This window comes from Semicossyphus pulcher, unplaced genomic scaffold (assembly GCF_022749685.1).
Source record: "Semicossyphus pulcher isolate SPU_LCO1_2020_fin unplaced genomic scaffold, fSemPul1.0.p SCAF_4, whole genome shotgun sequence".
Classification (NCBI taxonomy): domain Eukaryota; kingdom Metazoa; phylum Chordata; class Actinopteri; order Labriformes; family Labridae; genus Semicossyphus; species Semicossyphus pulcher.
The window spans coordinates 11,960,625-11,985,942 of record NW_027211715.1 but is presented as its reverse complement, the minus strand read 5'-3'; the positions used below and the strand labels follow the sequence as shown (position 1 = coordinate 11,985,942).

The following is a 25,318-nucleotide window of genomic DNA, read 5'->3' as shown; positions in this document are numbered from 1 at the left end:
TGTTATATACATCACTTTTGCACATTATCAATTTTTGTTTTAATTTTCTGAACATTTGTTTGTTTCGGGTTAATCTCCAACCCATCTTTACTCTTGCAATGTTAAACAACAGATGCAAAAAAAATTCTCTAACAGAAAAAAATGGAGTAACAAACCTTTAAAAAAGTAGATTTTGAATGTGATTCAGTCAGACAACTCACGTTTGCAGGGCAGTGGTGGCAATGACAGAGCAGAGGGAGAGTCCAGAAATCTTACAGCTTAAATAGGCCGCCAGATTGGGAGGAAGTCTTTGTCAGGTGATTGTGGAGAAGGACGCATGTCAAGTGTGAAGTCAGTGCAGCTCAAGTTGCCTGCCTGAACTAGCTCGCAGGCGTTGCTCCGTTTATTTCAATTAAACAAGTTCTTCTTATCAGACTCGGCTGTTTTCCGTCAAACTCTGTGGTTTGAACGGTTTAAATTTTTCATTTGTAAAGCTCAGCTATACTTCAAGCTGAACTCTTCTTTTATCATTTATCATTAAACATGTATGATGGCTAAAGTATGATAGCATGTAATATTATTGTTTTCAAAGCATTGGAGAAGTGGAAATATGATCTGTTGAAGAGCAGCCAGGAGAGCATGATCATAAGAGGATTCATCCTCTGGGAACCCTGCATGTGTATTAATGCTACATTTTATTATAAATAATTTTTATTTTTTATTTTTTACAAAAAGGTTGAAGACTGAGAGCCTGTCCTTCATCCCAAGTTGTAGCGTGTTTAGACATTTTTGAACACTACCTTAAAATGTCAGTGATTGGCAGTAAACTGGTGAAAACACACCAGTACAGTCCATTGAGAGTATTCAACCAAAGGTCAGTTCTCCTCCTCTATGCTGCACAGGCAGCCTTTACATAAATGTCCCCCCTGCACATGGTAAACACATTTCTGACTTCCAAATGCACACAAGACATCAGGTGTTTTTGTTTCATTAGCTATGAAAAGCCGAGAGGAGTTAAGCTCAGTGAAGGGGTCTCAGAGGGAAGTGGCAGAAACCCGACGCTGCAGGAAATGGAAGTAAGAAAAGCAATAAGACTATGTGTGAAGGCACAATGAAAGAGGCAAGTCAGAGTGTCATTAATGTCACAGAATTCAGCTGATGGACCAGATTACTAAAGATTTGGAGAAAAAAATAAACTTAACTATATATTTCCAAATGTCTAATCATTGTAGGCAGTGCAGAAATCTAAGAAAGTTTGGGCATGAGCTCAAGAACAATAGGTCTGTATTTGTTTCCCATAGACAGAGTGCAGCGTGTATGAACCTGCACTTTATATATGCCAGAGGTTAATTTGTTCAGAGGTGAACTGGAGTGTTAGCAGACTGCTGGTGCAGATCCCCTGATGAATACAAGCAAATAGAGACAAACTTGGCTACGATATTTTAGGGCTGTTACAAAACAATACCTTAGTCAGTGGCAGCACATGGATCTACATGTGAATGAAAGCTCAAATCTGATGTCCACTGTTGTCCTATTGACCAGACCGGAGCACAGCAGCCCTGAGCGGCCTACTGCTGATCCTTCTGTTATTTTAATGGGGAAACGTCAGGAAAATGTTGTTTTTGGCCATCGATGAACACCGGGTAATGTCTCATCCACACACACACTGATGTGAGTCTGTGAAAATTCCCACAGTGCTCTGGTAGCTTTGTTTTGTGTCATGAGTAATTGGGTTTAGACAACCCTGCTTTGGTGATGTTTTTTGGTATTTACATTAGAGTTGTAGCAGAAAGCCTGTCGCCTGAACCACAAGGAGGACATAGAATCATGAACTTTAGAAACATCTTACAGCTTGCTTTCAAGAATGTTCTCTCTCCTAACATTAGCCGGTCTCATTTCTCATTTGCTGCCCATTTTTATGACATGAGACGAACTTTACATGGTGTGAACAATAAAACTAACCCCGGTTATATAACAGAGACTTTGAGCTGCAGTAAAAAGGCCCAAACTGGATACTCCACTCAGTCAACTCTGTCATGATAAGACCTAAAATAAGCCGTTTAATTGAAACTAAATAAGTGGAAACTTTATCACATGTGGCTTTTTCAGGCATGTAACTGAACACATCCTCAACCTGCTGTAAACATTGAATTAGCAAAGTTGAATGGGAGGTAAACAAGGGTGGATGTGTTTCCTTTGTCTTCATTTGTGGAGACACATGATGAATGAAATGTAGGAACTAGTTGTTTGCTGCGTTCTGCTGTTAGACTGAGTGGTCGGCTGGAGGCGGCTTGTTGGCGCTGTGTCAGTCCAGCTGAAGTCATGTCTGTGACTCAGTGCCTCACCGTCTCTCTCTCCTCTTCCTCCTTCATTTGTCCCTTCACTTATTCATTCATCATTTGTTCCTACAATTAGCCGGCGTTATGTAACATTTTCAAGAAAATGCTTCATTTTATAGCTTATGAACTGAGACTGTTCTGTGTTGTATGGTTGATATTGAAATATCAGTGCAGTTTAACAGGCCTTTTCTCACAGAGTGATAAAGCAGTAAATAAATGGAAATTCCAGTTTGGTGGCAATTATTGTGTTTTTATTGTGTGAAATAAAAACATGCTTCCAATTAAACTTCCTTTTTCCTCTTGTATATCCAAACAAATGTTTGGTTCCCATGAATACAGAGGAGTAAAAACTAAATATCATGCTATTTTCAGCCTTGTGGTTAAATTATATATTAAACTGTGTATTGCACACTGGTGTAACCTGCTGTGTCTGTCTTGTTTTTCAGATTGGAAGCCTGTCTTTGTGTTTGGGATGCAGCGCCTGTGGGATGTTCACTTCCTCCTGCTCACCTTCCTGCACCTGTTTGGAGCCGTCACATCACAGGTCAACCCAGGTCTGTGCTGCATGAGGGGGAAAACTACATCTCCCATTTTTCTGTGTTATTATTAAGGTGTATCAGACTGCGACTGCGGGTGAGATCATATTCAGTAGTTTGTGGATGCTATAAAATGACTTTTGTGAGTTTTGGGTAGTGTTTTTAGGTTCAAGTCCAGACTGCGACTCATTCAGATTCTGGCTCAGTGCTGCTTTGTGGGAACTATGTGGTCCCCTCTCTCTGGTTTGGACTCTTTGATCCCAGCATGCACGCCTTTCCCCGGCTCTCTCTCCACTGTACGGGTGGTTTTTGTGATGTCAATGAAAGTGGACCAATAATTTTTAACAAGGGAAAAGAGTAGCAACAGTTGGTGGGCAGAGACAGAGTCAAACAGGAACCAAAGAGAGGTTTTTGGTTATTGTTGAAATTGTAGAGAAACAGTCGATATTTGCCAGTAAAAACCCAAATCTGGCTTCTGTTTATGACCTCCTTTTCAAAGCTTCTGTCATCAGGCTGAGTTTTCTTTGTTGCTGAAAGGATAATGGACGTGTGCTCAGATGAAGAAAGTGATAATGATAGTTTTTTCCAAAAGGTTACACTGAGAGTTTACAGGTCACACTGACCTCACTCTGCCAGGCAGAGTTTAAAAAGAACGAAACAGCGGAAAAAAATGCCCCATCACTTCCACATCCCCCCGCTTACTCCTACCCACTTCCACTTTCAAAATAAAACTTATGATAATATGCTTTACTCTGTTATACAACTGTTCATCTATTTTTATTCTGAGAATGTGTGAAAATAAAGTCAAGTCACTTTATTTTTATGGCACGTTTTAAAAGGACAGGAGTTGCAGAAGTGCTTTAGAGTTGATGCACATGGTTTACAGTCTGCATTGGTACAGGTGTACATGATAAAATCATAAAAGCAAACATGATGTCACAATGACTGGCCTGGGGGTTTTCTGATGCCTCTAAATGCAGTGAACAGAGCTGAAAGAAAACCACAAACATGACTACACCAAGTACGCAAAACATTATGTTTTGACCTCACTATGACTATTTGGTGGAGAGCTTTTACCTGTCCAGTGAGTTGTGAAATATTTTTTACAAAGTAAGCTGCTCAGACATGCAGAAATACACACACAGACACATGCAGAAATACACACACAGACACGTCATGCACATTTCAACACACACTCAAAACTTGGCTTTCCCTGTCATTTGTTTGTGTTTTGTGCCAAAGCTAACTGAGGAAAAGAGAGAGCAGAGAGTTTTATAAGGAGTTTTAAAACAGCAAGGAACAAAATAAAGAGGGTGAATGAGATAGAGATCATAGAGAGCGAATATAGATGGAATTTTAAAGTGACCATGTGGTTTGTTTCATTTGTATGTCTCCTTACATATATAAAAATATATATCAGTGGCTACATTTCTGACCTATTTAACCAGATGTGAATGTAACATATGACGATGAGCATTTTGATTGTGGACATTTGATCTTCTCAACATTTAAATAAGAGTTTCAGTGTCGGATTATTGTGGGAGGGACATTCTCTGCTTGTCTTTCTTCTTACTGTGTTTTTGTGAGCGTGTGTGCATGAGTGTGTGTTCATATACCCGCATGCACACACATGCTGTGGATCCAGCTATCCCACTGGAGTCTGTGGCTAATGCATACCAGACATTCTGACAGCAGGAAAGTCCATTCAAATAGGCTCTGTCTTTCTCCCCAGCCCTTGTGTGTGTGTGGGTGTGTGTATGGTGTGCATTTACCAGTATTGGACCACTCATAAGTCATGGAAAGGACTCTTTGTGCATCTGGTCAAAGTTCAATACGTTCAGTATTTAAGACAAACCTTTGTATCTCTAATCTGACGGATTTCTTCACTCAAAAGCCACCAGCCATTTTTAAAACCAATCCTCTCCAGTGTCAATAAGAGCCCCAATCTCAACCTGCTCTAATATATGGAAGCAGGATACATCCACCTATAATTCTGTCTAATGCCTTCGTTCTGCTGCATTGAGAAGAGGCTCATTTTTCCACAGTCTGGAAATATTCATAGCTGAATTTAGTAGAGCCGAGATGTCGAGTGATGCCAACTTTCCCCTGTTTAAAATTCCCAAGCAATGGAGTTATACCATCCCTGTCTTTCCCATTTTACTCGTGAGTGGGCGAACTTTATTTCACTGTGAAAGAAGGAGGAGGTGTGGAAATGAGCAAAGGCCTGGCAGAGCAGCCAAATATTAAGAGGTCCTGTTATTGTGTGGGCTTCTGCTCGCGGATGTTTATAGTAAATCATGAATGAGTTACGAGCGAGTGAATAAATGCATCTTTTTCTCTGAATGATTACAATCACATATTACTTGAACAACTTTTAAAGAAGACCAAGGAACTTTTATGAGAATAAAATAATGATCCTCTCACAAATGAAAAGTTAAAATGCTCAGATAGCTGCTTAGATTGATCACTGAATCAGTTAGCTGGCGTTAAATTTACTATACTAATGTTATAACATGTCACGGACCAACAAATGGCTTTATCCCAAAAGTAAAACACACAGTGCCTCACATTAAGACATATGTTATATGATATAATTTCACTGTTAAAAGAAACTGACTGTATGTAACTGTCTTTTGGATGATAATTTAAACTTGAATGAACACTTGGACATCAAATCAAGCATGATAAGAACTAACTATAATGACAGAAATCATGCTTGAGAAAAATGAATTTGGCGTGTATTTTGATTTTATAGTTTGACTCATGTCCCATCTGTTAACATGGAGGAGGCGGGCTTTATGACGTATACTGCAGCCAGTCAGCTGGGGGCCCTCGTCTATGTGGCAAACATATTAGCTAACAGATGCCTATTTATACATCAACCAGATGCCATAAATTAGCATTTATTTGGAATTGTGTTCATGGTCACCCCATAAATGTAACTTTAATATTCATATTTAAGCTCCTTTTTGGTCTCCCCCACTACTTGTCAAAAAGGTCATGCTTATAAGCTGCTAAATGCTAAAACTAGCCCAGCTGCTGTTTTTATCCAGGCACTTGGTGGTGGCCAGGTAGCATTTAAAGGTTTCATCAAACTTTTTCATTGCCTTTTAAATAACACATAGTCATTTGATACACAGTTTTACAGCTTTAAATCAACTGACTCATGAGGATTTCAAACTCACTTTAAGGTGTAAAAAAGCAGACAGAGTATTTATAGGCAGCAAATCTAAAACGGCCTTTGATGGACAGGTATTACTACAGATGTGAACATCATATTGCGTGACTACACAGAATGTACCGTATGTGTATGTGTGTGTGTGGTTGGCTGTATTTAGAGCCAGCGGTTGGGCAGCAAACACGACAGAACAAACCTGCCTTTCAGTAGCCAGTGTGCGGTAAAAATCAAGAGGTGAGAGAGAGAGGGTAAGGTCCGTTACTCCTTCATGTCTCTCTCTCTTCCTCCACCACACAAGGCTGGTATTTTTCCACCTTTTTCTTGGGTGATATTTTTAGATACTGTGGCCAAATGTTGAGCCTGATGAGTGGTGTGTGTGTGTGCGTGTGTGTGTGTGTGTGTGTGTCCAAATGAACACACTCGCCTTCCCCCATAGCTTACCCGAGGGGTCACCTCTGAGTGGGTTGGGTAGATAAATAAACACAGCAAAAACCAACATTTAGAGGAGCGGTCACACATCCGGCACGCCATATTGAAGCCCGTCTCTCTGACTCTGTGGAGGATGTGGTTAAAGTCTCTGATAATGACTCCTATTTTCATCAATTAGGTCCCAGGCAATGGATGGGTTTTCCTCAGATGGTGTTGATGACTATGTGTGTATCTCTGCATTTTTGTGTAATTTTTGGACAATTACACAATTTATGTCGCCACCTCATACCACACACACACACACCGCACACACACACACACACACACACACACACACACACACACACGCACACACACACACACAACATGCACTTCATCACCCCAGCATTTCCACTAAGAGTGCTTTTTTGACAATGTGTCATCCCTGTCTGGAGACTGTAGGAGAAAAGATGCTGCGGTGAGATAATATTTCTTTATGGAGCTGTTTGCACTATTTATGTCTGAGTGTAAAGCCACTCTTTTGGCTCTCAACTGTAAAGGATAGACAACCTTGCCAAACTCTGTAACCTGCAACAAAAACATCTTAGTGTCATTATTATCATTCCAGCTTTTTCCACTTTATTTTCTTACATTTATTTTCTTTTAAATCTTATCCTTGCCTGATTTGATTTGAAAGAACTCTGCTGTTCTGAAAATTTGTGTTTTACTACAGCTATCATACATGCAGCATGAACACCGCAACTATCATTAAAATGGTTTCACAATTACATAGCCAAGGACACCGCTAATATGCTGAGAATATGAGAAGAGGAAGATGATTTTTGTTGATGTGGTCTGCTTAAAGCCAAGGCGATCTGGTGCAAGGAGAGAAATAGGAGAGGAGAGGAGGGGAAGGGTGGGTTGTAAACAGTTGGGGATGAATGATGAAGGCCGAAGTGAAGAGGGCAAAAAGGAACAAAGGTTGGAGAGGACAAGTTGAAAGGAGGACAGAGGAGGCGTATTTAGACATCTGGAAGAGTTTTTGTTTGTGCCTTCTTTAAGCCGTCACTGTGTCGCTGCCAAGACGAAGCCTGCATGCGTGTGCGTGGTTGCCTCTATGCCTGGTTTTGTGTGTACAGACACGTGAGCGGTGTATCAGGTCATCAGTCCCAGTCCCAAACCTTTAGGGGTTTCCACATGTTGACTTTTAAGCAAATATTTGAAGGAGATCAAGAAAAGAGGAAGAGAGGATCACATGGAGAGAAAAAGAAGGAAAGAACGAGCAAGAGAGGGACAGAAAGGGCCTTGAACCTCGAGCGCTGCTGTTGCTGGCATCTTCTCAAAGGTTTTTCTGTGAGACAAGGGGCCAGGCCAACAGGGTCAGTCTCCCTTTAGCTTCCGCCTCCAGCTAAAGCAGCGACCAGAGGCTATCACATATACAGAAATCAGAAAAGTTTTCCAAAGGCCCTTTCATGCATGAGTGAGGCTAGCTAACGGTCATATCCTGTAGGGGGAGTTATCAATGTTAGTCCAAAACACAAGACCAACCAAACACTGTAGATAACAGGCAATGAAAAAGTGCCCTTTCATTTCAGCTCCTGGAAACACCCAGAAAGAAATTCATTTATTTAAAGTCTTGTAAAGGTTAATAGATACCGTGTCAGCTGTGTGTCACGCTCAGTTAGCCGCTAGCCTGCTGAGTCTTAATGAGATGAAGATTGTCTAAATCACGCTGCTAACGTTTAACACCTCATGCCACTGAAGGGGACAGAAGAAAAGAGAGAGGGAGAGACCACACAGGAGGAGAGAGGAGGACAGAGAGGAGACAGAAAAAAGGAGTGTGAGGGGGTGGAGGGGCATGCAGGAAACAGAGGGCATATTGCTTCTATTGACCGCACAGTGGGGGCGTGATGGGCTCAAACCAGACAGATTTACCACACACACACACACAGTAACTAACTCCTGTACATGTGCTCGATACCAACACTATTTGGACTGGCAGGGACACTGAATGGATCTAGCTTATTATTTCAATAAAGCAACCACAATGTCAGTGTAAGGAGTGTGTAGTTGCCTACATGTGTGTGAATATGCCTGTGTTTGTGTGGCATCCTCTCACATCAGCACCCCATCCTTTCATCCAGAACTATCCTTCACATTTTTCAGCTTTTCTGACAGACGCTGGGAATTAAGGCGTTTCACTCAGAAATGTCTGAGGGCGTCTGGTGGATGTTTGAGTTTGGTTTCGGATTTTCAACTCCAACCAGCGCTGTGGTTGGTCTGAGAGAAGTGAGGGGAGGTCTGTGTTTCTGAGCATGATAATCCAGATAGCTTTGCTAAGTAAATTAGCTAAATATAGTGAAGGTATCATTTGCCAAAACAACCAGAACTCTTGTCAAATTTAAAAAGCTGTGTGAAAACACTTCATAGTATTCAAGTCACTATTGAATTCACCTTTTTGACACAGCGGCCATTTTCCTCTGACATGCTAAGAGTGGAAGCTCAAGAGCCGTAATAATGTTGTACTGCTCTAGCTTTGCAAATCCGATAGATGTAGAGAATCTGACAAATTGTTGTCATTTTACTTTACTTTTTGATTGAATAGCCACTGAAAAGACAATAGAATGTTAAGATCCAAAGGGAAATCAGGCCATAGTTACAAAATCATTAGCTAACAACTAGGTCACAACAGCTAGCGTTAGCATCCAACAAGGAATGGTGTAAATTCTTAGCTAACGGTAATGTTAGCTAGGAATTTACACCTTTCCTTTCGTGTCATGTAATACTATCCAACAGTAATGGTAGCTAGGATGTGGTTGATTGCTGAAGTTTGCTTTTGTCTTAGCTAATGTGCTATCAAATATGTTGTTTGGATCGAAATATTGCCCTGCGGATTTTACCATCCATTGTCTCATTGTTGTTGATCTAAGATCTAAGATAGCCATTTGTCAGATTCCAGATGTTTACAAGATTTGCAAACCTCAAACAAAGTAGTACACATTTAAAATTTGAGCTTCCTCTCTGAGTGGATGCAACAGGAAAACAGCCATCAGACTGAATTTTTCTGAAAAGTCTTCATGGATGGAAACCATTAGTGACCATCTCGCTTGCTGAGATTGCGACGGGGCTAATGTGTAAGTTACAGAAAGCTGCAGTTTAATGGTGTAAGCCAAGACAAGATGGTACCAGTTGTATTCATTTTATATTTATGCTGATCATGTAGGCCTATATATCATATTTTATAAAGTCAATATTAGTTTTAACCTATAAAAAGTGTCAAATTGTCAAGGTTTACACCTAGTTAGAAAAGTGGACAAAATGTTGTGAAGGGTACAGAATAGAAAATAACATTTACATCTAAAATAATGGCTTCAAATGGTTAAATAAAAAAGTACCTCAAACTTTTCACGAGCACTTGAGTAATTGACTTCATAATCATACATTAGCCTACTTACAACTGCTCTTACAAAAGCACCATCTTTTCTTCATGACAAATCTTTTATTTCAAGGTCGCTCCGTAAAAAAAGGAAACTGTTATATATCTTCTAATATGTCATCACAGCATAATCAAAGGCCTTTTCTGTAATTCTGATCTTTCCAAAGCTTCGTAATCAAAAACCGACTAAACAGTCAGTTAAAGTAAAACTTCCGTTTCAGTTGGTTCTCAAAAAAGCACAGGTAAACAAAAAAGCTACTCATTTACAGCAGTGCTTCTCATTATTCATTCTGTCCCTCGTCCCTGTCTTTGCAAAATACAGGCTAAACATGTCACTGAGTGGATGATCATCTGGTGACAGTTTCTATATACATCTTATTTATGTCTCCTAGTCCTCTCATGAAACATGTTGCTGTGTCTCAGGTGTGTGTCGGTATCCTCTGGGCATGTCAGGAGGGCAGATACAGGACGAGGACATCTCTGCCTCCAGCCAGTGGTCTGAATCCACTGCTGCTAGATATGGAAGGTAGGTCTCTGTCTTACACACACACTCACACAGACACACACTCCTACACACGTTTCACAGCATGTTTACCCTGATAATGAGTATGTGTGTGTGTGGGTGGTTTATCCTGCAAGGTGCCTGTGCCGGTTTATTTGCAGTAAACCACAAACTGGGGTATCAGTTCGGCTCACAGCCGCATGATTAAGGAGGCATGTGTGTGTGTGTGCAGAAGAAACCTGGGTGGCCTTTAGTAAGTATCAGGATAATGATGTAATACACCTTCCCCATCCATCCTGGCAGTGTTTTCAGTCTAGCCCAGCTCCCCCTCGTGCCCTGCCAGCCCCTTACCCAAAATTAACACTTTAAGATGAATTTACAACGCAGCCTGTCACCTTGGTGTTTTTATAACAGGCTGCAAGAAGTGAAGTCCACCACCGCACTCACTTTTACTTTTCTCTCACCTTTTCTTCTCCATCCTGTCCTAATTTTCCTTCTCCCTCGCTCTTTTCCCTTTCCTGCTGTAACTCTAATGTGAACATCCACCCACTGTTTTTTTTTCATATTTTCCCTCTCCCTCCTTTTCTGTCTCTCTTTCATATAGGTTGGATTTTGAGGAGGGCGATGGCGCGTGGTGTCCAGAGATAACAGTGGAGCCAGACAGCCTGAAGGAGTTTCTCCAGATTGACCTCCGCTCGCTCCACTTCATCACTCTCGTGGGCACGCAGGGCCGTCACGCGGGAGGAATCGGGAATGAGTTTGCTCAGATGTACAAAATAAAGTACAGCCGAGATGGAAGCCGCTGGATCTCGTGGAGGAACAGGCAGGGCAAGCAGGTAAGTCAACATGTTTTTTTTTCTTTGATGTGACGGTATGATCTATTTTGACCTTTATAACAAACCTCTGATAACATACAGTGTGTACAGATACTAATCATCTGCCTTCAGGACATTTTTATGGCCCCTCATTGTTTATATCTCCTATTACTCTGTTTATAGACCATACAGAGATAGTACATAAGGATATATTAATTCTTATTATCTATAAATGATAAAAGGAGGCCATGACTTTGTTATCATGCAGATTCAATCATAACTGAGCTTGTTCAGAAGGTCAGGGTGTCTTTTATTTTACCTGCAGGTGATTGAAGGAAACAGAAACGCCTACGACATCGTACTCAAGGACCTCGAGCCGCCCATCATCGCCCGTTTCGTACGCTTCATGCCCGTTACAGATCACTCCATGAACGTCTGCATGAGGGTGGAGCTCTACGGCTGTGAATGGCTGGGTAAGAGGAGGCTGAGGTCAGAGGGACATAAAAAATATAGGATGAGTAAGGACTGATGAGCGAGGAAGTGAACAAAGATCACAGTTAAGCTGAGGAACCAGCCCTTACCTTTGAGCCCATAAAGATAGAAAGGATCAGCTGATTCCCTGTCACATTTTCATAACACTTTTTATAAGCGTCCTTTTGTTACAAAAGTCATACACAAGAAATGTTGTAAACTAAAATGATCATATTGTATTATTACTTTTGTTCCCAATGTAAATATCACAAGTTTAAATTTGGCACGCTTAAGATTCATGCCATGTGTGCCCCCTCACCCCCCTTACCCCCCTGGGTTCTTATGCTTTAGTACTCATTTGCTTATCTAAAAGGCTGGCATAATATGCTGACATCATCAGGTTAACCTGTATTTTAATGTGATGTTTATTTGTGAAAAGTAAGTGTGCTAATGTTTTCTGTATAAAGCAGACTTAATACATTATGTGAGAAAAATCGTTAACATAGCCTAATAATTAAGTGAGGACTTTTTCAGAAGTAAAAAAACAAAAAAAGTAGCTACATTTAAATGTCTTTGAGGAGGATGAGATAAAATTAAGAACAACGTAAAAGCTTTAAGTGCTTTATAGCCTCAGGAGCCTAAAAGTTAAAAGTGTGACTTCCTTTTATGTGTTTATTTGTTACTCCCACTGTATACAAAGGACACTGGACGACATGACAGCTCCATAATAGTGAAGCCAAAACATTTCGAGCGCCCCCTGCTGCCTGGCTGCAGTATAGGTCATAAAGCCCGCCTCCTCCATATTAACAGATGGGACATGAGGCAAGCTATAAAATCATAATAAATGCTAAATACATTTTTTTTTTGTCATTAGAGTTAGTTCTTATTACGCTGATTTATGTCAAAGGGTTCATTTAAGTTTATATAGCAGAGGAGGAAACGCAACTAAAACAATCACTACAGTCATTGAAGATTCCATATCTGTGAATGTCTGCTTCAGACCAACTTAAAGAAGCTGTTCTGCTGTTAAATAGGTTTTTTTGCTGTTTTTTTTGGTAAGTTAAGTGTGTGTTTTGGTTAGCGGAAGTGGCTACAGCGGCTCTGCCCACCGATCTCTACTGGGCTCCAAATGACGTCACCAGTGCAAGATGGCAGCACCTGCCTCGGGGGTATTTTGGCTTCAATTTTGTATGAGAGTAGATGGAGACGCGTCGTCCATCTTTATTAACAGTCATTGGTGCTGTTAGTGAGAATAGTTAAGAAAACATGCTTGATTGGAAACGTAATTTGAGACAACAATAAGTAAATTAGATGACACAAGTGTCACCAGACCCTTTAATAAAACATGTCTTTATACAGTTTGAATCTTCACATACTGTATGTTGCACATTCTGTATATTTTGTTTGTAAGCTCCTTGAAAAATGTACTTATATCACATTTGTACTTTTGTGTCTTGCATACTTGTATAAAAATTTCTCTGTAATTCAACTCGACATCTTGGTAGCTCTCGTAAGCTTAAAATATTCAACTACAATTTCCAACAATCTTCAGTGGTTTTGAGGAATGTTTTTCTGCCCAACATGATTTTTGGAATGATGACGGATGCATAATGTTCTTTGCTTTACAGACGGTCTTGTTTCATACAATGCTCCAGCAGGAGAGCAGATGAGTTTACCCGCTCACGCTGTTTATGTCAACGACTCTGTATATGATGGAGCTGTCATCCACAGGTATGTGTGTGTGTGTGTGTGTGTGTGTTTCCTTCCTTTTCCACACACTCCTACACTGCTTGATCATTGTTCTCATTCTTTGTCAGTACTTTTCCCCCTCACATTGTTGTTGCCTGGGCACCATGGTGAAGCTGAGAGACAGACGGTGGTGAATGGGTCATGGTGGTTTATTGTTAGGCAATAGCTCATGGGAATGACTGAGTCAACCCTGTATGAAGTTTAAAATCTGGAGTTAACCAATCAGTGTGTTGACAGTAGTGTTTGGATTATGGCATTGTGAATAATGTCCTCCATGACACACACAGGCTTCCTTCTCTCTGTCATGGAAACAGAGCAGGGAGAAAAGAAAATGGCTTTTTGTACAATGTCACAGCCAACAGAAGGAGTGAGGAATTGGTTTTACAATGCTGCCACCTAGTGTTCAAAGGTCATACCATCAAATCCTTTAATATAAGTGCTTTCTGCCTCTGTCTCACATACTTTGTCTTTCTTTGTCAGTATGACCGAGGGCTTGGGCCAGCTGACTGACGGAGTGTGTGGTCTGGATGATTTTACACACAGCCACGTCTACAATGTGTGGCCCGGGTATGACTATGTGGGCTGGAACAATGAGAGCTTCCCCAGTGGCTATGTTGAAATCATGTTCGAGTTTGACAGAACACGAAACTTTACCACCATGAAGGTAAGGCTCCTGATAAAGCCTAAGGATATTCTCCCCACACTGCTCTGCTTTTATTTGTCTCATCACCTTATCTGTGTCCAGGTCCACTGCAACAACATGTTCTCACGGCATGTTAAGGCCTTCCGTCAGGTGGCGTGCTACTTCCGCTCTGAGTCAGACTGGGAGGCCACGCCCCTTTCCTTCAGCCCTGTGGTGGACGAGAAGAATCCCAGCGCCCGTTTTGTCACCGTCAACCTTGCCAATCACATGGCCAGTGCCATCAAGTGTCAGTTCTATTTTGCTGATGCCTGGATGTTGTTCAGCGAGATCACTTTTCAGTCAGGTAGAGACTGAATTACTGTCTGTATAGTAACTGCAGTAAGATCCCTTATAGATTTAAAGTCATGTTGTACAACACTTACTTCTGCAAATATGTAGAAGCTGTGTATTCTTTTGAGCTTAGGATCTGTAAAGTCATATTACTTAACTAAAATTAAAAGAAGATTGTTCAAGATTCTGATCATCTCTGTGCCATCTTGCCTTTCAGATACAGCCATGTACAACACAACGCTGGCTCCACCTGAGACAGGACTAACACCTAACTTACAACCAGGTCAGTGATCTCACCGCACAAACACACACAGACATGCTTAATAGAAAACTATACTTTCATCAAAACATGCATGACAAAAAGCCATATGTCATTTTTTGTTATCAATAACCAACAACCAGTTAGTACATCGATGCAGCAAGTGCACAATGATGGGATGTCATCTGAAAAGTAAGAAATCAGTTCTGTTTGGATCTTTAGAGTCCGAAGAGTACAGTGAAAGCCTCATTTAATAAAAGTAAAGAATTACTGCAACGGGAAGAAAAGAAGATAAAGTGTTAAGGTGTATGAGTAACTGTAAAGTTGATCATTTTAAAGAGCATTTATTGCACATTAAATACATTTATGTTCCTTCAAGAGAGTATGCTCTGGATTTGCTCTGATGGAAGTAGAAGTGTTGCCTGGTTGATTTAACTCCTGAGACCAACAACTCAGAGAAAAGGTCAGGATTGATTCCATGACTGATCTGTGAAATGACACAGTTTCAGTCAACCTCAATTAACCTCATAGCTCTTCACGCTTTCCACTTCTTGACGTCTAACTATGGTCTGTGTAGTGGAAAAGATGGCTTTTCACTTGTATGTATAAAGTCTGTATGAGAGTCGGAACTCCACCATTCTGCTCATAGATACAGCAGTCAGGTCTGTCATGTGACAGCCCCCTGCTACTTTTATTTTCTAAATCAGCAAAACAGAAAGAAAAAAGAGAAAGAGCAAAAGAAAAAGACCATGAGATTATGTTAATTCTCACAGTCCTGATAATTTAAGTTTTTCACAGCAGATGTTTCACTTATTGCAGAAATAGTTCATGTGGCACACTGAAATGAAATGAGGCCATGTAGGCTATGTGAGGCTATGAGGCTATGTATCAGTAGCCCCAGTTCCACAACTCAAATCACCTTGTTCTGCCTTTGCAACAAGTTTCCCAAAATCCTAAAAATGTTACCTGTCTGTAAATAATCACTCATGCACATATGGTCCACATGTTAGATAAGGAAATACTTCTATACAACAACTGCCCTGATGTTCTTGACAAACACAGTATGGTCCCCACATAAACATGCATGCAGACATTACAGTCTCCATCGTAACAGTGTCTTTCTTTGTTCCAGCTTTAGAAGAAGACCCTACCCACAAAGTAGATGACAGCAACACCCGCATTCTGATTGGTTGTTTGGTGGCCATCATCTTCATCCTGGTGGCCATCATTGTCATCATCTTGTGGAGGCAGGTGTGGCAGAAGATGTTGGAGAAGGTGAGCTCATCACTGTTGTGATGTATTTCCATTGAGATTCCAAGTGATGTTTCGGGAGGTGGTCAGATCTGTTCCTTCACCCCCCACGTCCTTTATTCTAGGCCTCTCGCCGGATGCTGGATGATGAACTAACTGCCAGTTTGTCAATACAGAGTGAGACGTTCGCCTACAACCACAACCAGTCGAGTACAATCAGTGAGCAGGAATCTAGTTCCACCTATGAACGCATTTTTCCCCTGGGTCCAGACTACCAGGAGCCATCACGTCTCATATGTAAACTGCCAGAGTTTGCTCAGAGCTCAGAGGAGCCTGGTAGGTGGACATACACATCTGCTAACTTAAATAAATTAATAATCAACATTGTTTATGCGTTCCTAGTTATGGATTCTTGTAATTTGTTTTTTCTACCAGCATCTACCAGCACAGCAGCTTCTAAATCCACCACAGCTACTGTCATCCAAGATGGCGTCCCTCACTACGCAGAGGCAGACATTGTTAACCTGCAAGGTGTGACTGGAAGCAACACATACGCCATCCCTGCACTGACTATGGACCTGCTCTCAGGGAAGGATGTCGTAGTGGAGGAGTTCCCCAGAAAAATGCTCACATTCAAAGAGAAGCTGGGAGAGGGGCAGTTTGGAGAGGTGAGTGCCAGAAAAAAGGGCCAAACAACAGTATTAGTTTGTAGATGCTTGGATTAATATAGGATGTTTATCCTCTCTCTCTCTTTTCCACTTCCCTTTCCCCTCAGGTGCACCTGTGTGAAGCAGAGGGAATGCAGGAGTTCATGAATAAAGAGTTTTTATTTGACATCCCTGAGGATCAGCCAGTTTTAGTGGCTGTGAAGATGCTCCGCTCAGATGCCAACAAAAATGCAAGGTAATGACTCCATATAGACTTTGTAAAAAGCTCCTTGTTTCATAGGAAAGTGAATGCTAAGTGCCTTAAACATGCACTCTTTCTAATGACCAACAGGGGGCACCCGTACTTGGTATGGAAGCAGATTTGAAAATGACCCTACTTTACAGTTGATTTATTACAGCAGTAAACATTCTCCTGATGAGTTTATGGTCTCAATGGCTAGTTTCAAGTTTTGTTCAATACAGCATGATGCTCTTTTTGTAAATGATGATCCCGTTTAGAGTAAAATTTACGATGAAGCAGGGTATGTTTTAGGGCATTTGAACCTTGATTAAAGAGTTTTTGCATGACAAACTGTCAATCAGAAGATGAGGCGATGCATTTTTGACCTCTCATGGAAATTTGGTCACTCCAAAAACAAAGATGGACAATTACCAAAATGCATTCATTTTCTATGTACAGTTTATCATAACCTCAGATGATGACTTAGGAGTGATCTGCACCAAATATGTTATGTCTTTCCTGAAGCAGAAACAGAAAATCCTGAATTTAATAAAGTTAAGGCTGTATAATTCTGATTGAGTCCTGCTTTTTGTTTTGGTAGGAATGACTTCCTGAAAGAGATAAAGATCATGTCACGTTTGAAGGACCCCAACATCATCCGCCTACTCGCTGTGTGCATCTACAGTGACCCTCTGTGTATGATCACAGAGTACATGGAGAACGGAGACCTCAACCAGTTTCTGTCCCGCCACGAGCCTGAGGGGCAGCTCGCTCTGCTCAGCAATGCACCTACTGTCAGGTGAGTGGTGTTGGACAAACAAGTAATAAATAGCTTTAAATGCATGTCCATTTGTGGGGGGTTTGTTTCTATTCCCAATGTATGACACTGTTTCATTTCTGTCGCCCAGCTTCAATAATCTGTGCTACATGGCCGCTCAGATAGCATCGGGGATGAAGTACCTCTCCTCTCTAAACTTTGTGCATCGAGACTTGGCCACGCGGAATTGCCTGGTTGGCAAAAATTTCACGATAAAGATAGCTGACTTTGGCATGAGCAGGAACCTGTACAGTGGTGACTATTACCGCATCCAGGGCAGAGCGGTGCTTCCTATACGCTGGATGTCATGGGAGAGCATCCTGCTGGTAAGACCTTAACTTAAGTTTTTACTTTTCCCCTAATGTCACGTCTTATGGACAACCTTATAGACATACTTCTTGAGCCTCCCTTTTGTTTGTGAGTGTATCCTGCAATAAAACCTACATATTTGCAAGTTATCATTCTTTTCTTGTGCAGGGTAAGTTCACCACAGCAAGCGATGTGTGGGCCTTTGGGGTGACCCTGTGGGAGATTCTAAACTTCTGCAAGGAGCAGCCTTACTCTCAGCTCACAGATGAGCAGGTGATAGAAAACACAGGGGAGTTTTTCAGAGACCAGAAAAGACAGGTCAGTGTTGTTAGAAACATTTCATCCACATGTTAAAAAACTGTGAAATTTGCTTAATTTGTTGTCCCTGCCATGCAGATATACCTGCCTCAGCCTGTGCTGTGTCCAGACTCGCTCTACAAGATCATGCTGAGCTGCTGGAGGAGGAACACAAAAGAACGACCGTCATTCCAGGAAATACACAGAGCCCTCCTGGAAATTCAAGGTTAAGCCCGGGCATTGTTTAAGACAGCAAATTCCCCATCTCTGGAAGATATGGTGCATGACAACAGTAGACCATGAATCAGACACAATCCAGGTTTAAGCTAACTTGTTTTATTAAAGAAACAGGGTGAGAGCCATGGGTCCATTGCTCCAAGCTATGATTTGGGGAACACTGTTTTATGGACTTACACACTACAAACATGGACTACCAGAGACTTCTGTTGTGTGTCAGATGTTATTCTTTTGAAAAATGTGTTCGCTTTTAAAGTACACCAACCCTGACACTTAAGGTTTGGTTGTGACGGGTGGAGGAACCAAAATTAAATGTAGCAAGTGACATTCGGCACTTTTGAAAATGTATTTTAATTTCTTTTTTTTTTTTCCATTGAGTTCAATTTCCCATGTGTTTGGTAACAAACTTTCTTGTGTTTTCTTTTGGAAGACTGCTTGAATGTACACGGGGGAAAGTGCAGCCATACTTTACTGTCACATTTCATTATATTTCAAGTGTTTCATCTCAAAGGCCACAGATTTCAAACAAGGAAATATCAAGTAATTCAGTCCCTCTCATCTCTCTGCAGTTTTCTAACGGTTATTTGAATGAAGTGTATATGACTGTGTATTTTCAATAGATTAAATCTCAAATAGCAATATTTTTTATTAATATTTATATGTTCATATGTGTTTGTACTGTTTATGTTTTGGTGTTTTTGTGGATTTAAATGCTTTTTAGTTTATGTGTTTTGTGTATTATATTTGATTTGATTCTGTTACTTTTCTGCTCACATTTGGAATCCAAAAAACAAACAAATCGCTTCTGAATATTCTTTTTGCCCACTGCAAAATGTTAATGTCCCTCATTGATACCAAACTGGAAAAAAAAGGTCTGTGACAGATGATCAGATGTTCAGAGTGCTATGTGTTTACAGTCAGCATTGCAAAGATGTAAGTGAGTATATTGTAAGTTTCAAACAACTTAAAGCATATCTGCTTATAGTTGCTCAGTTGACAAAGAAAGTATATTGCCTAATGGATCAGGAATGCAGAGGATATGGGAATACTCAGACTAAATAACATGTGTTATTGGAAAAGTACGACTACTTCAGATTAGATTATATTAGCTCATAAAAACTATATAACACATCTAATGACACAACTACAGGTTTTAGTTATCAGCAGCCAATGTATTCTTTCTTTAGTTACTTCATGCTGGAGTCTTTTTTTGTCTTTTCTTGCATTATTTTGTGTATAACTCCCATACCACTGTTTCAGCTACTTCTGCTGTATTTACAGGCTCTATACTCTTATCAGAGGCCTCTGTCCCACTTTTGTGGTACATTAACGAAACTCCTGTGTGCCCTAATGCAGGGTCAAGTCTTCCCTATCTATCTGTGTTATCAGGCATGTGGTTATTGGATAAAGAAAACTTTTCACAGCATTTAAAATCTTCTCAGTGTTAGGAATTAATAATATGTATAGCTGTAAAAAGAGTAAAGGCACCCAGACAAATTTCATGATACGTTATTTTTACATATTTGTACTCAAATGTTTGTTTTTCTGTGAGAATGTTACATTGTAAACAAAAGTTGTACATTGATGGACAAACTACAAATAAAATTTAAATAGGAAATTACTCTTCTTTTTGAGCCCTGCCTTATTAATAAGTAATGTTTATATGATACTGTGTGGGCGGTCCTGACAGCAGCCGACTGGTTTCGCAATCTAATTGGCTGACTGCTGCTGTGCTGTCCAATCAGCACAAGGAGGCGGGGTTAGGTGGATGACTTCACAGCACAGGAAGACATTCCACGGAGGAGACTCTTGAACTTGTTGCTTTGAAAGTAGCCAACTTTTTGCCGTAAATTCATTGTTTTCTGAAAGCATTTTGTTTCCTGGTTGGACCTTTAAAGATGAAGAAGGTGGTTTTGGTGACGGGAGCGAATAGGTAAAGGCGATAAGTGTGTTTAGCATTGTTTTTACTGTAAACCTCAAGCATGGCATCTTCATTGTAATTGATTCATCATATGAGAGATGTTTCTTCAAGAGCTTTTAACACAAGATATGATGTCTTTTGTGAATTTTCAGCTGTTTGTTCATTATTTTAGGCATAAGGATACTGTGTTATTCATATTTAATTATTTATCTGACGTTTTTAATTCTCTTTAGCAAGAACCCCGGTTCAAATTGAGCAGCATGATTTGGTCATATAGCCTACAGTCCTTGTATGTGGAATAAAGAAATTATTCTGCTCAGTACTGTAATTAAAGTTAACTTTGAGGATGCAATGGTCAATATGTATCAGAATCTTAATAAGCTTTATTGGCTATGTGTGTGCACACATTCAAGGATTTAAGTTACACATAGTTATATAATAACTAACAGAAAGATAAAAACAGACAAGGCAACAAAGCTGAAAACATGGGTACAAGCAGACATTTAACACTAAAATACACAAAGTATAAGGTGAGAGAGAAATTGTGCAAGGGTGCAAAGAGTGAGAGATAACTAATGAATGTGTTACCTTAATAGACGTGGAGTTGGTGGATACTTTTTGTTTAATGCATTTATACACATCTACATACTTCTACAGATACTTGGAATTATATTTGAACATTTAGAAAGATTATATCATAAAACCACTGTATGTATTACAATATACAGTATGTATATTTTTAGGTTGAAGTGTTTTTTGGAGGAGTGTTATTGACACTTTATGACTGCTTTGTTGATCTTAGTGATGGTGAGTGGACAGAAACTTTTCTTGTGTCTGGTTGTTTTGGTGTTCAGTGACCCATTACAGTATATGTGTTTTCCTGCAGTGGCATTGGCCTGGCGCTGTGTGAGCGGCTCCTCTCACAGGACACTGAGGGTCTCCAGCTCTGTCTGGCCTGCAGGAACATACAGCGGGCTCAGGCGGCTCGCTCTGCCCTCCTCACCTCTCACCCTGCAGCGCAGGTGGCCCTGCTGCAGATGGATACCAGCAGCATCTCTTCAGTTATGAAAGCTGCACAGGAAATCAAACTCAGGTGGGAGGTAGACTTACAGCAGCATGGCACTCACATGCACAAATAGTCATCAATGCAGATCAGGTTATCATCTTGATATTATGCTTTATGTACTGTGTGCAATACAGCTTAATACATAAGACTTTTTTTGCCTTCTGCAGGTATAACCGGCTGGACTACCTCTATCTGAATGCAGGCATCATGCCAAACCCACAGTTTGATGTGAAAGCCTTTTTCAAAGGCCTCTTCTCCAAGTACGTGGTGTCTTTTACATACTCACATGCAGCATCTCAGACCTCTGCTTGGTGGATGTGTGTATTAGGAACCACTGACTTCTAAAGCAACACCAACTTACCGAGCTGCATTTGTGGCTTTTTATACTTTAACTTGTCAGGCCTCTACTGTAACTAGTATCAAAATTACTAATTTTAAACATCTATTTTCCATCCAACCTTTCTACTGCTCATATTTCTTTAATGTTTTTATTGCAGCAAAATCATCACCATGTTTGCCACTGGTGAGGGGATTCTGACGCAGAAAGACAGCATCACCTCAGATGGCCTGCATGAAGTTTTTGCAACTAACCTCTTTGGTCACTTCCTACTAGTGAGTGACAGCAATTTTTTTTTATCTTGAAGTTTGGTCTGATCCAGACATGGAATCTGAAACAAAAGTATAGTGTTCTGCAGGGAGAGTAATTCTTGTCTGCTGTTTGCCCTTGATGGAATAAATATAGGTGATACTGGATCTGTCTGTTACTTAGCAACGATGCTCATTAAAAATTAACAGTTTGTCGTGTTCAAGCCCTAAGGTCACTGTGGACAGTACTCTGCTTACTGTGCATTTGCAGATGAAGTCTGACATGTATTATTGCCACCACACTTTTGTCCGATGTAATAATTTATAGAGAAACACATTTGTGAAATTAATCAATTTTCTTAATTCAAATCAGCGATCTGCCATTTTCGGTCTTGGTTTAAGGAAAGCTGCAATAAAAAATGTTAATTTTGTTTTATAAAAAGATGTTATTTAAGGCTGAAACTGAGCCTTGGAAAGGTGCTTCTTTAGAACAAATATTTTAATGCTCTGTTGTGGCCCAGATCAGAGAGCTGGAGCCAGTTCTGTGCCATGCAGGTCTGACCTCGCAGCTGATTTGGACGTCCTCCAGTAACGCTCACCGCTCAGCCTTTAACTTTGAGGATATACAGCACCAGAGAGGCACCCAACCTTACAGCTCCTCTAAATATGCCTCAGACCTGCTCAGTCTGGCGCTCAACACACACTACAACAAACAGGTCGGCTCAAGCACACCTCATCCTCTGTGTGTCACCCCTGCCAGCAAGGTGAACTTTATTTGAACACACCTTTTTTTTGTGCTTTCCAGGGTTTGTACTCATCTGTCATCTGCCCTGGGTTTGTGATGACCAATTTGACCTATGGGATCCTGCCCTCCTTTCCAGCCTTTCTCTGGACCCTGCTCATGCCTGTTTTTTGGCTTGTGAGTGAAACTCTGACAGTATAAATATCAACTTCCTGTTCAGTTAGTAGTTTGTCTTTGTTGTTGTAATGGATGACAGAAAATTAAGAAAGTTAAATAATTTGGTTGCATCTTTTTAACCCTGATGGCAGATTAGAATGTTCACCAACACTTTTACTCTGACCCCTTACAATGGAGCTGAAGCCCTGGTAAGTTAAATAACTGTTCCATTGTTCATCTACTGTTCAGTACAAATTAATTTCTGAAAGCTGTCCTTTCTTGCAGTTCTGGCTGTTTAAGCAGAAACCTGAATCACTGGACCCCCAAGCCAAGTACCACAGTTTAACATCTGGTCTCGGACACAACTACACACAACCACGCAAGGTACAGCAAGCAACACTGTTCAATAAAAGTTTGAATCTTCTTCTAAATCATTCATGTGGTATTTATAAGTTCTTCTGTTTTGCTTTTCAGATGGATATAGATGTGGAGACATCAGAGGCTCTTTATGAGAAATTACAGCAACTAGAAAGTGAAGTGAGAAAGAAGCAGAAGGAAAAACAAAAACAAGAATCTATGCGTGTTCACAGTAATGCAGGACCTGGATCATCCTGATGCATATCACACAATATCACACAACCCTGGGATGAAGAGTGTTTGGTTCCTGTTGCAGGTTAAAAGGAGCATCCTTTCTGCTCCTTCCATCAGGCCACAGTAAAATAACTGTACTCCCATCACATGAAAACAAGTGACACTGTGAACGTTTTAAGTATGTTTACTATATTTATCATCATGTGTATAATTGTCTTTAATCCACAAATCACCACTATGTTGTGATGGTTGGGAATGGGTTTACAATTAAACTTTATCCATTTTTTTCCCAGTCCATTTACTCAATGATGTTATATGACCAGAATAGGACAGCGTGCAAACTTGCAGACATCTGAGTTCTCCAACTTTCATCCTATGCCATCCAGGGGGGACTATATCCAGTTTGGCTGTTAACTCGATGATCTTGGCGGCAAAACGTAGCGCACTCTGACAGCAAACTATCAGTATCATCCCACATGTTTACATACGTGGTGTGTGTGAGTCCCTCCGCGGTGTACGGCGGTGCTGGCAGATGCCTACAGGCGCATCTCAAATTTCGCTCCGGAGGACTCGGGGCGCACACCCAGCAATGGTCCCCGAGTTCCACTTCTTGTTTCCCCATTCCGCTCTCCTCTTCTGACCCGCTCAGTTTCGGATTGCAAAAAGCCCAAACCATCCCGCAGAAATAGATGAAAAACGTGCCCATGACCATCACCATGAGCGCGTAGGACTCTATCATGGCTTTGGTGACCGGAGATGTCATCTCTCTGGATGCGCAGGAGTAATAATCGTTCCCAAAGTGTGTGGGCTGGATGACTTCAGCAACACTCAGTGCAGTAACGCGAGACCGAATCATTGCTTCTGTTGTCTCTTTGTCCCACATGTATTGGCTATTTAAGTGTTCATTGTGCTGTGCATTAAACTATGTCAAAATGAAAGTGAAATAAACGAATTTTAATGTTATGGAACAAAATGAATATTGCACAATATAGAGTTTATGTTTGCTAAAGGAAGATGCTTTTCACGGCTGTTTTCCCTGTCCTGCTAAGTTGGTCCCTTTTTTCATACTGAACTTTCCAGATTTTCCTCAGTATCCTACTCAGAAAAAAACATACTTTTTAAAAAATATAATAAACAATTTTTTGTTCAACAATGAGCATTTGAAAGCAACAGAAATTAACCATTTGCAAGTACACTAAATGAAACAATAAAAACATGTATTCTATTTGACAGCTTTCTTCCTAGGAAAACTGTACACTTCACCTTCTATTTGGATTTCAGTGAAATTAAGTTTTTGCCTCCATAATTGGTAATCTTAATGAAGGGTGTTAATTAGGCCTAGGGTGAACATAATTAGAGAACTGGTCCCTTATTTTATTTCTATGGTTTAAATAAAGCACATTAATAGACACTTAAGTAAACTTGCAAGTTTAGCAATCCTTAAAAATAACTAAATAATCAATCTTGTCAGTTTGGTTTTTTTTAGGTCATATAAAGACATCAGAAATTATTTCAGTCTTTATCATAACCAGCGAAAAACTCCCCACAGGAGCTTTAAGTGTCCATTTGTCTCACACAGGTCAGAGCTCCTAACAAGCCCATCAGCTGTTAGGGTTTGAGTTTCCTTATAAGGTCAAACACCCGAACACACAAGTCCCAAAATACCATCAATGAGACTGTCGAGCTGGTTAGATAAGACCAAGTCTCAAACACAGGGTGAAAAACTAGCCCTGCTGGCTTAAAGCATATAAGCTACATTCATTTAAGATACTTATAAAAGTGCGACATCTTATGGGAAAGGTGCACTAAGATC

The 25,318-nt window shown here is 40.5% G+C and overlaps 2 protein-coding genes across 3 annotated transcripts in view; both read left to right on the top strand.

Annotated features, from left to right (window-relative positions):
• Positions 1 to 20,052, top strand: part of ddr2a (discoidin domain receptor tyrosine kinase 2a) — a 31,172-nt gene extending 11,120 nt beyond the window's left edge. The window contains exons 2-17 of the mRNA XM_069679598.1: positions 2,765 to 2,872; positions 10,300 to 10,402; positions 10,983 to 11,214; positions 11,519 to 11,666; positions 13,293 to 13,395; positions 13,894 to 14,077; positions 14,159 to 14,399; positions 14,604 to 14,669; positions 15,778 to 15,920; positions 16,022 to 16,236; positions 16,342 to 16,564; positions 16,672 to 16,799; positions 17,386 to 17,583; positions 17,693 to 17,927; positions 18,079 to 18,228; positions 18,307 to 20,052. Coding sequence (XP_069535699.1) covers positions 2,791 to 2,872; positions 10,300 to 10,402; positions 10,983 to 11,214; positions 11,519 to 11,666; positions 13,293 to 13,395; positions 13,894 to 14,077; positions 14,159 to 14,399; positions 14,604 to 14,669; positions 15,778 to 15,920; positions 16,022 to 16,236; positions 16,342 to 16,564; positions 16,672 to 16,799; positions 17,386 to 17,583; positions 17,693 to 17,927; positions 18,079 to 18,228; positions 18,307 to 18,438 — 2,583 coding nt within the window. The 5' untranslated portion in view covers positions 2,765 to 2,790 and the 3' untranslated portion in view covers positions 18,439 to 20,052. The remainder of the gene's footprint in view (positions 1 to 2,764; positions 2,873 to 10,299; positions 10,403 to 10,982; positions 11,215 to 11,518; positions 11,667 to 13,292; positions 13,396 to 13,893; positions 14,078 to 14,158; positions 14,400 to 14,603; positions 14,670 to 15,777; positions 15,921 to 16,021; positions 16,237 to 16,341; positions 16,565 to 16,671; positions 16,800 to 17,385; positions 17,584 to 17,692; positions 17,928 to 18,078; positions 18,229 to 18,306) is intronic.
• Positions 20,053 to 20,258: 206 nt separating this feature from the next.
• Positions 20,259 to 24,444, top strand: hsd17b7 (hydroxysteroid (17-beta) dehydrogenase 7). Of its 2 annotated transcripts, XM_069680254.1 has the most exons (9): positions 20,259 to 20,377; positions 21,252 to 21,458; positions 21,599 to 21,691; positions 21,929 to 22,043; positions 22,538 to 22,732; positions 22,822 to 22,935; positions 23,067 to 23,123; positions 23,200 to 23,298; positions 23,389 to 24,444. In XM_069680254.1, the coding sequence occupies exons 1-9, from the start codon at positions 20,343 to 20,345 to the stop codon at positions 23,527 to 23,529; spliced, it is 1,056 nt and encodes a 351-aa protein (XP_069536355.1). In that variant the 5' UTR covers positions 20,259 to 20,342; the 3' UTR covers positions 23,530 to 24,444. The 2 variants fall into 2 exon arrangements, with proteins under 2 accessions (XP_069536355.1, XP_069536356.1); XM_069680255.1 differs by lacking the exon at positions 23,067 to 23,123.
• The last annotated feature ends 874 nt before the right edge of the window (positions 24,445 to 25,318 follow it).